Source organism: Grus americana, chromosome 2 (genome assembly GCF_028858705.1).
Source record: "Grus americana isolate bGruAme1 chromosome 2, bGruAme1.mat, whole genome shotgun sequence".
Lineage (NCBI taxonomy): Eukaryota > Metazoa > Chordata > Aves > Gruiformes > Gruidae > Grus > Grus americana.
The window spans coordinates 125556389-125571440 of NC_072853.1; the positions used below are offsets into that span (position 1 = coordinate 125556389).

At 39.3% G+C, this 15052-nt stretch overlaps 1 protein-coding gene across 4 annotated transcripts in view; it reads right to left on the reverse strand.

The window, feature by feature from the left end:
• Positions 1–991: 991 nt before the first annotated feature.
• CMC1 (C-X9-C motif containing 1) overlaps positions 992–15052 on the reverse strand; it is a 47088-nt gene continuing 33027 nt past the window's right edge. For 3 of the 4 annotated variants that reach the window (XM_054815077.1, XM_054815079.1, XM_054815078.1), the window contains 2 exons: positions 7066–7156; positions 3844–5673 (listed from right to left, as the gene is read on the reverse strand). In XM_054815077.1, coding sequence (XP_054671052.1) covers positions 5559–5673; positions 7066–7156 — 206 coding nt within the window. In that variant the 3' untranslated portion in view covers positions 3844–5558. Of the gene's footprint in view, positions 1243–3843; positions 5674–7065; positions 7157–15052 lie in introns of those variants that run through there. The other variant, XR_008575695.1, reaches the window with a different exon arrangement.

The following is a 15052-nucleotide window of genomic DNA, read 5'->3' on the forward strand; positions in this document are numbered from 1 at the left end:
CAGCCGTAGTAATGATGGGCTACAAAGGTGTTACCAAGGTGCTACAAGACCTGTGTGGTTCCAGACGCTTCCCTCCCTGTGGAGTAAGTACTTCATACGATGCCCCTCATCTTCTCCCCTTCCAGTTTGTCTATCAAAGCTGAAAATGCCTTCCAGCTACCTTCTACTGTATTAGTGAACAGCATACATAAATAACGTTTCCCATTCACCAGATAGATAGTGTTTTTATCTTTCTATTATCTTGCTCACGTATACTAGCTTGTCTGTGATTAATGGAAATGGTGTCAGATGCTGGAATTTATTCTGACCAATGAACAGAGCTGACTCAGGGGAGCACAATCTCTTGGAAAGTAATAGAACAAAACTCAATATGCATAAAACAAATCCAAGTCACTAGGCTTTAGCTGATAGAACCAACTACCTGTGTAATAATGAAGCAGCAGCAAACATTTCTCATGTGGCTGCATAAGCTATATGGTATCTAGTTCTAATGTAGCTCACTTCTTGGGGTTCCCCACCTCAACGTTACAGAGGGTTTTTTTATTAAGTAATGTATTATCCAACAGCCATCAACATGATTAATACTTTGATTTGTGCAATGAAGGAATTCTACTGTGTAAGACTTGAAATAAATTTATTTTTGTTTGAAATTGTTTTCACTTACAAATCTCCTTTCAGTATTTGGCACAAATTTTTTTTTAGTCAATTTCTTGATTGTATATAAAGGCCATTCCAAATACAATTAATTAATTTGAAGTTCCTCCCCCTCCATTTAGGGGAAAAACCCAAACATCCACTGTAGACTGCCCCCAATGTACTCTGGGAAAAGCATTCTCTTAGGTGTTGAAACCTGAAGGGCTTTGTTACCTCAAGCTATGGTGTGTTCCTGCTGTTTAACTACTTGTGTCGGAAGGTTCCTGATCAGCCTGTCCTGTCCTGGGTAACAGGGAAACTTAAAATTAAGCTTCTCCATGCGTGCAGCCCCGCAGAATTTCCAGGCTTTACCTTTGACTCTTGGATTATCTTCTCTGTGCTGGAGAAGGGCGCAGTGATGTTTGCTGAGAGGGACTTGAGAAGAACTGCCGCTACCTGGGAGAGGAAGGCATGACAACGGAGAGCTTGCTGCAGGCAGCATTTCCAATCCACTCGCTCATTGCTGTGGCCAAAGCATAACATTTGCAAAAGAAGTCCCCAGACTTGAAGTCACCTGGGAGCTAGCTGGCTGGTGAAGCATCTGTTGGTCTGAAGCATACAATCAAATTTTGACTCGGGATGGAAAAGTCATTTAAATCTGTGCCACTAGTGGCTTACGGTGCTTTTTCCATTTTCAGAAGTGAAAGCTTTTCATCACAGTGACAGCAAATTACATGCAGAAGTAGCTGTGGTAAAGGGGTTCTGGTGTTCTGTGTGCATTTCTTACATAAAATTGCATGTGGTAAGGACCAAAGTCCTCAAGTAAGTGTCTTAAATGACACCCAAAAAAGCCTCACTTGAATGCAAACATTGAATGTTTTAAAACTTCACCCAACCCACTGATGTGACAGTTTTTAACTTGAGAAGGCACCAATACCATTTAACAGAAGACAGCTTTTGGGGCAGGAGGGGGTTCTTGCTTTGCCAAGTTAAGGGAGCATATGGCAGGCTACCGAATACGTATTTGGAGAGTTGAACTAACCTGCTAACACCTCATATGTAAAACTCCACTGTTTGGTTCAAGTTTGTTTTTTAAAATCTGATCATTTTAAGTCTCCCTGCCAGTTTTGTAGGTTTATGACTGATTAGTTTTCCTCTTATGTGAAGCAGCCGTAGCGAAGAAAGCAAACTCCCAAATTAGCTGTGATGTACCATCAGATTTTTACAGCTGGAAAAAGACAAGAGCAGTACTATACATATGGTGGAGTTACAGAAAGACAATGTGCATTCCAAGTACTTTAACACAGGCCCATGTAAATATAATAACACCTATACTAGTGATGTAAAGCAGATTTAATTTTATTTCAAAACCAATTTGCAGTAGACTTTGAGACTCCTATGCTCAGACACCTGTATTTTTAATGATGCTGGGGCCTGGTAAAATAAGAGGGAAAAGCTCTGGTACCTGACTCACCTGTATTCTGTGCTGCTGCTCAGCCAGGCCCTGTGCAGAGCAGGCGGGCGTGGAGCAGTAAGGTGCTTCCCTGGTGCTTTCTGTAGTTTGAATACTAAAAAGGGGATGTGGGGGGGGTGGGCATTGGTTTGGGTTTTTGGGTGTCAGGCTTTTACCTCTTTCTGTAGGGGGAGTGGTGAGCTACTTGCAATTGCATGACCATAGGTCAGTGGGCAAAAGCACTAAGCTAAACCCCAATTTTATTGAGTTGCAGTTGAACTTTTTTTTTTTTAAATCTGGTCTCTGTCTTAAATGTTTTGTGAACTGAGATCAGTGTCCAGCAGAATTAATTTCATTATATTTTAAGATGGATGGAAGAGACAAAGTGGTTCAAACATCAAGACACAGTAATAAAGTGGTAATGATGGTGTCTGAGTGTACATGTTTGTTCTAGGGGAGAAGCATGAAGGAAATAGCCAGATGCTTACTGTTACTGAACTGATCTTTACTAGATGGAACAATAACATTTCAACTATACTTGACCATTTTTGGACCGGCAGAGTAAACAGACAACACAAGAATTACTTGAGGAGGAGTATGGCTGTAGTAAGTATGAGGCAGAATGGGTTTCTGGCTTACCGATGAATTGTCAGGTGATGTCTCAGTCTGCAGTGGTAGGTGGTTCATTTCTGAAAACCCTGTGCCTTACAAACTACCCTCATCTGTCCTCAGAGTTTTCATTTTACTCTGAGGGTAATTTTTTAATAAGTATATGACACCTTTTCCCTTCTTCCTTTTAGTTCTCACAGTTGTAGGGAGCTTCTCTCAGGAGTTTGAAGAGCGCTTTCTTACACTGAAAGAGTGCAGTCTCAAGTGAAAAATGTGGGTGCCTATAGCACTTGCCAAGGTCCCCCAAGTGCTAGGAAGAAGCAACGGTTGGCCCCTTTGCTGCTGAAACTGTGACAGATGCTCTCCTGCACCCAGCGAGGGTGCTAGGTGACAAATCGGTCTTCTGACTTTAAGTCCTTATTCCATCGTTGGCAATTACTAGTGCCACACAGTGGATGATTTCAAACAGAAGGAGGTCACGTGTTAGAAAACACTAGGCACTTGCACAAATGTTAACTCTGCTGGGCTAGCGGCACTGCCACACTTCAGACTTTGGCTGACCCACTTGTGGAGTTAGCCCCTGCCTCCACTCTTGAGTAATGCTTTTATGTTAACAAGCTAACTTGAGAACACTGGAGACACACCTAGATTAATTCCACCAATTGTCTACTCCTACAGAGAAGGAGAAGGTATAAGAATCCTGTAGAATTGATTTCAAAATGAAAAAAACCCACCATATAAAGAAACATCTAGGGCCCATTCATTAGAGGTGCAATCCCTGGTTTAGATGGCGATGGCTAGATGAAGCACTGATGTCACCTCTAGCTGGCTACTCTCCAAATACAGGCAGCTATGTGTTTTGTTTTGCTGGGAGGGGGAGAGGCTGAGGGGGGAAGACAGCCAGGCTTCGAGAGCTCTACCCTCTCCTCATTCATGAGTAACTTCTGACAAAATAGAAATGCTTTTTAAAAAACACTCAACATGTAGCAAAAACGATTCCAGTTTACTGCTGAAGGACAGCTTAAGGCTTTGTCAATACTATTGATGTGTTCTTACATTAATTAGAACCTGGGGCTGCTTCCTGTTAACCTGAGTAGGAAGGAGAGGTTGCAGCTGAGCCAAAAAGAAAACCCAAAGCAGTTCACTAGTATGAGTGTCACTTCATTCTTTCATTTAAACTTTAAATACAAGATATAAATGCAATTAAAATACAGACATTAAGAAAGCGAAAGGTGTGAAGTCAAGAATTCAAAAGTAGGAAACACCAAATTAAGGCCAGGCTGTATTACAGAGGAAGCTGATGGCAGAGCCCAGCTCCAAGTGCCACAGTAAACAAAGGAGGAGCTGCAATAACCCAGTTCGTTCTTACACACCCAACAGTGGCGGTAAAGAGCAATGAAGGGCTGACAGCACAATTCAGTATGTGCTAAAGTTTGCCTAATGAGGCAGACTACTACACATCTTTTCAGTTTTTCATTTGCAAGCATTCCCTGGCCCTCCAGCCAAGCTGCTGTGTAATAGCAGAAGCAACATTATTACTGATTATTCCAGTAAAAGGCACAGAATAAAGAGCAAGGACTAACCTGCAACGTTAACTTAAGTACTTCACATACATGTGTGTCGAAGTCTGATTTGAATTTCCTACGTGAATAGCTGTAGAGCAGTACTGGGTTTGTGGTGAAAGAGTACTCAAATAAGTCAAATTGTGCATGTTCTGATGGAAAAGTAACAAATCCTACTACTTAGGCAAAAATCTTTTTTTTTTTTTAAATCAGGACATTAAAGTTACCATGTAAGTAAGTTTTCTAAGTGCAACCTTTCCTTACCTATAAAGATTTTTTTTATTTCAAAATGCTTCAAAAGATACTCCAAACCAGTAATATAAAGTTTACAGACTGTCTCTAGTGAAGCCATTTATGCATTTGGGAGTTCTACAATTAAGCAGCTTCAAGTATTAGTGTACAGAAGATCCTTTCTACTCCTCTTTTTAAGTAGGGACTTGCTTACACCTGGTTTCTGCAAGAAGTGACCTGCACCTTACATACCTCATTTAGTTGTTTACTCACCTCCACCTGTAACAATTTTGCAAGTGTGGTCACTCACTCACTCCTGAAGCATGGAAACTTATACAACCCTCTTCATTCTGAAAGAGGAAAGCAGGGGAGGATACTGCTCTCAATGATTTTGCCTTCAGCATGCCTTCTCCTGGTCTCAGAGAAGGTCTAGATCAGATGACTTTTTCCTCTAGAGTCGAAGCGGTTGGTCTGGACAACAGACAGGCACGGGGCATCCATCTCTTCTGGTAATGTAGACTTAAAAATGAGTCACAGTAGGCAAAAGTACTATTGGGCTCTCATACAACTCAACATTTTCATGGAAAAGGTAAGTCAAATTGGTCCAAGAGGGTCTTCTCTTCTGCATTTGCCACTTTTCCCTTCTAGTACGAGCATCTCTGTATACCCTCAGCTTCAGATGACAAATAGACCAATTTTAATATATACCAATTTGTGATCAGTTAATACAACTTAAAGTATTCACCCTTAAGTTTCTATGTAGCCTGCCACACATTACTAGACACAAACTTTAAATTCCAAAAGGCCATTTGTAAATTGGTAACAAAATGTCAAGTCCAGGCAGAGGAACAGACCTTTGCAGCTTGCAAACTGTTAACAGCATGCTTTATATCTTTAATTACAGAAAATATAAAAACCTTACTTTCGTGTTCAGAGATTATTTTATTCTCCATTCCTTTTGTGTATTTCAGTTAAATTCCACACAGAGGGGTACAGATGATTTAAGTCTGTTTAAATCAAGGCAAACGAAAGTTGGATATAAAATTTGAAAAGCTCATTTTAAGTTTTAACTACACATTTGAAGTAAGCTTCTGTCTTTTTTTTTTAATTCCAGTTGCTCTGTATTCTTCTCTTTGCTTCAAATATTCTGTTTTGCACTCTTCATAGAATAATGGATCAGAATAGCTACAAGACAAATAAATACATAATACTGGTTTTCATCTTGGAATATGGAACAAATATTTCATGAGTAACATTCATAACTCATCTTCCTTTCACACCCAAAGAAAATTTGCCTGCCTTCAATAATAAAATACTTTTTTTTTAAAAGCACATAAGCGTTAAAGTTATCTTTGTAAACTCTAAACACTGAGTTTGTCTGTACTCTCGTGACATTGCTCTTTCTTGAGGCATAGTCCTTTGCAAGCCTCTACAGTGAAGCCACGAAGGGGAAAGATAAATAAGGGAAAAACCTTTGGTATTTCAGTTCAGCTACATAATCTGTTATTATCTGCAGTTAGCTTCCTCAGCATGGGAAGCTGCTGGAGGACACTTAGGTTTATGCACCCAAGCAACTACTGGGAACAGGTTCAAGTGTATGTCTTTAACAGTAAACACGTAGGTCCTTGATCACTAAATTCAATTCTTTTGTCTCATAACTCTGATTTTAAGTATAATTACTCGAGCACTAATCATTTTTTTTTCAGTAATATTTGTTTTGGCTGCTGGTTTTGTTTGATTATAAAAAGGCAAAATTTAATGCATGGAGGAATAGACAAACTCCAGCAAGTTCTCACTGCAGTCAGGCTTGAACTCCTGCCTGGTTCCACATGTGTTTTCATCAATTCCCAAACCTGAAAATAACTGTCACTAGTTTAAAGGCATTTAATCTTAATCTCTGCTTTAAAAGGACGGGACACACATTCCACCAAAACCCAAACCAATCCCCTTCTCCCCCTCCCGGTCAAACTCAACAAATCCCCAGCCCTCACCCTGGGAAATTCAAGAATCTAACACTTCAGCCTGATGGCACTGGGGATAAATTAGGACTTCCAAAAGAGATGTTTCAATCCACCATGGTATCAAGTTGACCTCTCTAATACCTAACAATGTCCCATTGCTGCTGCTATTGCTGTTTGCAACAGCAGGACACTTTCAGGACAAAGACCAAATCTTAAAAAACAGTTCAGGAAGCAAAATCAGAACAAACTTCTCCTGTCTCACTAACAGAGTATGAAGGTGCTTCTGCTGCTCACCCCCATTCCCCATGTACATAATGCAGCACAGTGATACAGGGATATATGTTGTCTGGGCTGAAAATCTAGTTCCATCACCATTTAAATCAAGAAGAGATTCTTTATAGCCATGGGAGAGCTTTATTAAGGAAATAAAATCTTGTCAGGTAGCGCCCCGACCAGCACGGGTTTTTTTTTCCTAAAGCAAAGATGCAATTTTCAGAAAATACATCGAAATCACTAACCTTGCACAACCCTTTTGAGAAGATTCAAGATTTCTACTCATTTCTAGATTAGTAGAGGGCATGCAACAAAAAAACAACAAAATGCAAGAGGGACTTACTAGCCAACCAGACAATCTTTCAGTGCCGTGTTCTCTTGCCGACACTTCACCACCATAAGAAGACCAGTTTCTTGACAGCATTTAGTAAATGCTGGGGAAAAACAGAAAACAAAACCACAAACTAAATTAAAGTTAGAAAAATGACAACTGGTAAAAAAAAAATCCTCCAACACGTATACTATTCCATATAAAAAAAGTCACAGACCAGGTATTATTATATTATTATTATTACCACCATAGTTGGCCTGGAGTCTCATACTGTTTCTAAGGTCTTTGTCACTTATTTAGCAGCAAGATTTTAATTGGGATTCTCCCCTCATATCATACCACACATTCACACACATACTGCTGTTGCTAATACCAACACATTCCTGAAGTTATTCTTGCAGCAAATCCATGCTTCTTGTGCCTGCTTTTCATACTGACTACTCAGGGCTATCACAGCAAAACAAAAGGAAGCATGAAAAACCTCGTGAGCCAGGGTTGTTCATGTTTTCTCTACAATGAAAGCTTTTGAAATTACTGAAGTACGTCTGGATCTACAAATTAAGAGGGCAGTAATGTTGACAGCAACTACTGTCTCAAAGAAACACCACTGGCAATCACCTCCTGTGAAGCGTCCCTTGGGACAGGCGGTAAGAAACCGTGAGGTCATGGCTCTTCCCTGGCATTTCCAAAAATCCGTCCTGGGAGTGCAAGAAGAAAGCCAGCAGTTTATCAGCTGGGAGTGCCAGGCTGTACTCCGTGGCGCTACAGTGCTCCAAGAAGGACTGCTATCTTCTCTGTATCTTCTCTGCATTGTGTAGTGGCCCGTAGCTGCTCTTCAATATGGAGTTTCTGCCAAGTCCAAATGGCTAGTAAAGAACGCTGACCACAAAAATACTGATGATCATCTAAATTTCTGAGATCGTGATCTCTAGTATTTAAGAACAAGGGAATATAAAAGGGAGGAGAGACAATGATCTGTCTCCTCCCAAGAGGAATGATCTTGCATCTGTTTGCTCAATGAAGTGAAAGTCTTTAGGGTCTCGAGACTTATAGACAAGTCAGTGAGATATTGAAAAAAAAAAAAACAGTGCTGCAGGCTGGAGGGGAAGCAAAGTCATGGTTAAGGGTATGGGTTTTATCTGGAGTAACTAATATTATGTCCCATTGTTACCAGCACCCTGTACAGATGCTTCACTAAATAGTAAATCAGGTAAGAATTAGCTGTTATTCCTATCAGGAGATTTCAAACTGTTTTGCTATAAAGGGTCTGAGTTAGTAATCATCCGTGTTTAACAGGTGGAAAAAGAAAGAGAGAGAGAAAGCCAATTGTCCCAGATCAGCCAGTAACCAGCTAAAGCACAAAGTCGAATCCACTTGTCCCCTTCCAGAGAGTTCCATCCATTTCTCCTCTTCTGAGCTTTTTCTGGAAGGGATTTAATATCCAACAAATCTAGGGCATACAGAAATTGTTATACTCCTGAACACCTTTAGTAAAACCTATAGCTAATCCAGTAACATCAAAACTTAATGATGCTACATCACACAAAGGGTAAATCACATTATCTATACTCAGTGTATATGTACATTGAGTATGTTTACATACATTCAGTAGATGCGCACTGAGTATCATATATATATGCTCAGTGTATCGCTCTTATTCTGTTTTGTCTAAAACCTTGTACTTCATGTACTCATACCAGAATCTTTCACTTTTTGTACACAGCAATCAGATATGTAGTATTTACAGAAATAAACATCGGCCACTGAAATGGGCATTAAGCAATCGCAGACCTCAGTGGAACAAAATCCACTTCTAGTATCTTGGACATCACTAACAAGACCGTAAGGAGAAAGCAATCCAACAGCTGCAAGCAACCCCTAGGTGAGGCTAATCTGCTTGCCCGTGGCTATTAATTAATTAGGCTTTTGATAAAATAATTTACCAAAAAAATTATTGGTTGCTGAAAGGGCTGATGGCAGTCTTAAGTGTCCTTACACTGCTGAAGTTACATACATCTTTGCAAAACTTTGCAAAGAACTGCCATCTTATCTACTTTGAAGACATTATTGACGAACACTTAAAATGTGCTTCATCACAGCATGTTTCGTTACACACTGGTAACATCACCATATGCCTCTTGACAATGTCTCAGATGAAAGTATGCAAAAAATGGGATTAACCAGTTAATTGCTAGTTGGGAAGACACTGTAACCTCTGCTCAGAAGATATCTAATTAACAGCCATACTCAGTTTCTAAGATCTTGTTTGATATGTGTTTCAGTTGAGATCTAAAATTGTCCCAATACACAAGTGCAACTTTGAGGATACTTCTGAATAGTAAAGTTTATGAATCAGTGTAAGCTCAGAACAACACAAGAAGTGTGCTGTTAGATTATGAAAATGTTTCTTTGGCTTTTAAAGGTGAATCTGACATTTATTCTCGTTTCCTGGACTGTTAACACTGAATGTCCCTACATCAGCATCTCAGGAAAACCGTACCTATTATCACATTTCTAAAAATGTCCTTTTTCTGGGAAAAATCAGAAGCCTTTGAAAGCTTATGGTTTGTCTAGCGACTGGTTTGATTTCTACTCTCTACAGGCACTTTCTTAAGTGCTGTGCTGGGTTGTGGTGGTGGTGGGTTTTTTTGTAGCAATCATTCCTTCTGGAAGCTGTGAAGTAAAAAAACCACTGAAGACAACAGGAGGTCCCTCTCACTTGTTAGCTCACTGGTCTTGATTGGTTCAAGGTGTGATGTGCCAGTGAACAAAACCTGAACTGCAATTGCAAGCATTCCCTGGCTTCAGAAGGCCCGGCTTGCAGTACACGGCCAGGCACTGTTGCAAAGTGATAAAACTGCTTCCAGCTATCTAGCTTTAATGTTGCTGTAGCTTAACAGAGGGGAAAAAGGAACAGGTTAAAGCATGCTAGACATCCTCATATAAGCACACAAAACTTGATGATCCCTCTCTCCTCTTACTTCTAGCACTTTAAAATCCCTTTGGCAGTCACATAAGGACTGTGGTGCAAGATAGGTTTAGTTATAAATGTTTACCAGAAACCTTACAGGAGTCTGGAGAATGTTGGTTTATTTTTAATTATGCTCTGTCTTGCTTGCAACTCTCTCATGAAACGAAGTATCTCAATGTTGAGCAGCACAAAGAGTGTTAGAACTACTGGCATAGAGAATAATCTCACAAATAGCGCACAATAGTTCCAGATACAATCTCAAATCAAGAATTAATCTCCATCTCCGTAATCTTGACAATCACCACTCATTCCTCCCTCAAGCAATATCTGCATTGTACTCCAAAGCTTCAGGGTGCATAGCAAGATACCACAAAAGGAGCGGATACACCGGATCTGATTACAAACCCATTGTAGTTTAACACTTTAGCAGCAAGGAGTGGCAATCAGAACACGAGGGAAGCCTGTCTCACACTCAAACAAACCTGCTTCCTGATACTGCATGTGATACAAAGAACAACTGCTCTTTCAGAGCAGAACTGGTATTTTAGAAATTTGCATGTCATCCAATCATTACGACTTTACCAAATGCCTCCTCCATAACCTTACAAGCTCACGGGCTAATACAATGTTTTCTTTCTCCCTGCAAGCAGCAAGCTACCAAAACAGAACGTCAGGCAGCGGCGAAACTAGATGCAAATTTGAGCCAGTCTGTAAATTCAGTTCAGACTGTAACACAACAGAAAGAAATGTTTCAATCAAATAATAAAGGTTATCCTCAATATTTACAAATACAAGTTAAATAAAATGAGGGTCAGAGCACAACACAAGAGGAGTGAAAATGCCTTGTTAGGGAGGGAAAAAGCTTGCCCTCCATAAAATGAACCCTGACGAGGCTTTGCCAGGACAGCTACACACGTCCATCACAGAATGCTCTATGTACAGATAAAGGACAGATCCCAAACCGTGTCAGAGCTGCAGATGTCTACTAGTTACCACAGAAACTGATTATGGACCTTTCTTTCACCCACAGCAGTTATGGCTCATGACATCATATCTGACATAGGTCAGGCCCACAGGCTCTTCTCCATGCCATAGGCTGTGTCTAAGTGGATGCACAGTTACATATATAAAAAGCAAAGATTTTATGGAAAAAAAGTAATGCCCTGCCCCAAGTGTTAAAAATAATCAAATTTTTTTGTGTGATTTAATAAAGCAAGAAGATGATATTTGTAGGGGAGTTGTAAGTATTTTCTTTTTACTTGAAATATTTAAAAATATTAGATACTTAATTATTTCTTTGGGCAAACCTGAAAGTCTTTCCATGTACGAAGCAAGAGAACAAAAAGTGTTTGGGACCTACCTCTAGATGACCAGCTGCACAGAACCTGTGTCGATGTAACAATGCCAAGGGATCATCATTAGTATTTCCAGTGTATGTATATTTCAGTGTACGTAGCACAAAGCCTATTTCTCAATTTCATTTTTTGCAGATTCAGATTATACATGGCACTTTCCTATTGACTCATATTGCAAAGTGTTGTGCAATTCATATAATATTAGAACTGCAGTTTTACCAATCATAATTACGTATCTATTTTGCAGATGTTCTTGTACACAAAATAAATGAAATATTCCCCATTATCAAGATAAATTGATCCTCTCAGGTCTGGCTCTAGTTTATTTAAAGTCTTTACAATTTTACTACTTAAGAGAAAGTCCTACAGAGGTGTTATCGCACCATTTATATTTTCTCAACACTTATGATACTGCTATCACACTCTTAAAATAAAAAAAAAGCTTGTATCATGATCCAGACCAGGCTTATGTTCTATTCCTGGGGTAGGTTTTTTTCATTACACAAAAAAGGAAATGGTTTTGTCCGATGTTTGGGTCATTCCTTGAACTCTACCACTGGGTGGAGAATAGATGCTGAAGTAACAATGGGGATTTGGGGGGCGATGGTAGAAGAGGAGGAAACAGTTCCCTTTAAAATGTACACAAGGACAAGATTTTAAACATCTACGTTTGTAAAACATGTACAAAAACATTAAAATGATACAAAACATTATCTAGCAACATTTTATGGCAAACTTATTATGCTTTTAATTTAGTACTAAATTGTGATTTATTAGCTTGTTACTTTGAAGATTACTCAGTATGCACAGAACAGATTACTGGTGCATTTAATGAGCCAGAGGAAGTAGTAGGATGAACATGAAAAGATTGTTTTACATTGTAGAGTACAAGCTATTTGATATTTCTAACACAGTACAAAAGAAAGCTTCTCCGTAGATTGATCATGGTTCAGTTAACATCACTGAATATCTAATACCTCCAACTCAATTAATTCTCACCTGATTAAGATCAGTCTGATATTCAAACTAAATCATCTCTCCAGTCAAGTAGAAATCAGTATTTCTGATTTTACTTTTAAATTACAATAACAAATAAAATACACGCATCGTCAGTATGCCAGGAGTAGCTTTCCTATTCTAGTCTACTATGGCATGCATAACACAGCTGATTAAAGAATTATTCTAATTTGAGCAACAATATATATAAGACAGATTAATTTGAATAGAGAGAGATAGCATGAAATAATTAAATGCATCTTATATAGGGCAAAGAGAAAATTGACATAAAATAACCTTGATTCTTTCAAGTGAACCTCTGTTATCAGATCAAATACTTTGTCTCCACAAATAATCATTTGCTATAACATAAAAATAATCATATACTTTCCATTTTCCTGCAATCACCACCCTCCCAAAAAGCTGCTCCATTTCAACTTTTGCAGCTCCAACATACTGCTGGGGTTATTTGTCCTAGGGCAGACGATCAATATGTACTAGCACACAACGCAGGACTGGGGCGGAGAGATGATTCCAGGAATCCAGGAATTTTAGGGTAGGGTCTATTCACCGTGTTAAAGATTTCTCCTCCTGCCCAATCTTTTCCAGGGCACTCTCAGCACAGAACACCAGCTTTCTCTTAAAGTATACAATGCAAACAGAGGATCCTCCAGTAGACTACAGCATCTCTTGCACTCCAGTATGAAGTGCTGAAAAGTAACTCGTCTCACGATTCAACACAGAGCAGGAGAGAATCATCAGGAAGGCAGACAGCACAACTGCAATCTGCAGAGGAAGAATATTTCCTAAAAAACTAGAAACTGTTTCTCTAAACACATTGCCTTGGGGTAAAGAATACGTGTTATCAATATCCTAGAAATAAATCTGAAGACTTTGCATTAGGGGACATTTACAGTTAGAGATGAAAAAAATAACATAATGAATCTGACAAAGGACCCAGTTGTCCAGCATACCATCTTTCTCAGAAGCCAGTAATAGCTCCTTCAGAAAAAGGTGCCAGAAAGTCTCCATTATGGAAAAATATTTTTAAAGTGAAGTTTCTTCCTAAGCCCTATCAACTGTAAGCTTGGCTTATAACTTGATACATAAAGTTCTCACATGCCTTTCAAAACCCTTACCGTCACTTGCACAGTAGGTCTAAACCGACAAGCCTCCAAGACAAGAGGAAGGAAGGAAGGGGGGGGAAAAGCACCCCAATACCAGAAAGGCATAAGCTAGCCTTAATTCCTTCAACATCTATCTGCCCCCAATTATTGCAATTGTGGTTATTTGTGTGGTACCATGGATGCCTTTTTCATTAGTAAGTTTTTAAAGTCCTGCCGCAAAAATTATTTGGCCTCAACGTATCCCTTGGCTGGATGTAGAATAGGCAAAAGCAGTAGGGAAGAAAGGCACTCTGTACAGATCAAAAACGTTTCAGGGTTGAGGGGTTGGTTTTTGTTGGGTTGGTTTTGGGTGGTTTGGGTTTTTTTCCAGAACAATCCAATTACTTTCTTCGTAAATACCATCTACCTTCACTTAGAAGCAACAGTCTTCAAAGTTTTCATCTCTTAAATGCATAGATATTACAAGTTTCTGGGTTTGGTCAACTGCTCACACCTGGCAAAAGCATTTCTTTTCTGAAATTAAGGCTTAAAAGGGGCTTTTCAAATGAATATAGGAAACCAATGGCTTATTTAAACTTTCTGGTTCAAAAGTTATGAAAAAAATACTGTTTTTTTCATTTGTGTTTGTTAGGGTTTTTTAGAAACCACAATACCACACCAAACACACATTTAAGGCATGTAGGGATTCTCCAACATCACTTAATTCAAAACAGAAGTCATTGCTCAGCTGTTGATCTACTTTTGATTACACAAACATTAACAGGGTTTCTGTTGTTTCAAACCCAACAATCATTAAAGACCAAATTTTGGGGCAGGGGGAACAGAGGATTTTAAGAAACTAGCATCACGGAAAGACAAATAAATCCAAGAAAGCCATGAACGATGAAGACATAGTCCCATTCCCATATGATGCAGAGGCTCGCACTGGGGGAACCCCTCTCACCAGACCCCATTATACATGTTCTGCAGTCTAAAACTTGCTCCCATTCGGACTGAGAATTGTGGATGTTTGTCAGAGGTATGTCCAGAAACCCCAAGCAACAGCAGGGAAGTACATCTGTCTGTCCCAATTAACCCACACTTGTACACAGCAGATTGTTGGACCTTTTCTTCCTAATTTCATAATGAGCACTAAGAGACAGTGAATGAAACTGAAAAGAAGCAAGTTTAAGAAAGAGAAAAATTGTTTTGTTTAAAAAAACAAAACAAAACTGAGGAAGACAGCCAAACACAATAATTCAAACCAACCCAATCAGTATAACTAACAAAAAATAGACAAATACTTCAAACTGTTAACAAAACCACACCAGATTAAAGTAATTACAGGTAAAAAACAGAGTTCTGAAAAAATGCATACATGCAACCTCATGGTATTTTCAGCAGTTCTTAGTTTTGCCGCTTGGACAAGAACAGGTCAGCTCTCCTCATTCTACCTTTCTGTATCAGTCCTGCACACATGAGATCTGACCAAAATGACTATTAGCTTTAGTGTAGTGGGCACAAGCTTGACCTGATTTGATCTCACATCCTGGATTTCCATATTTGTCAGC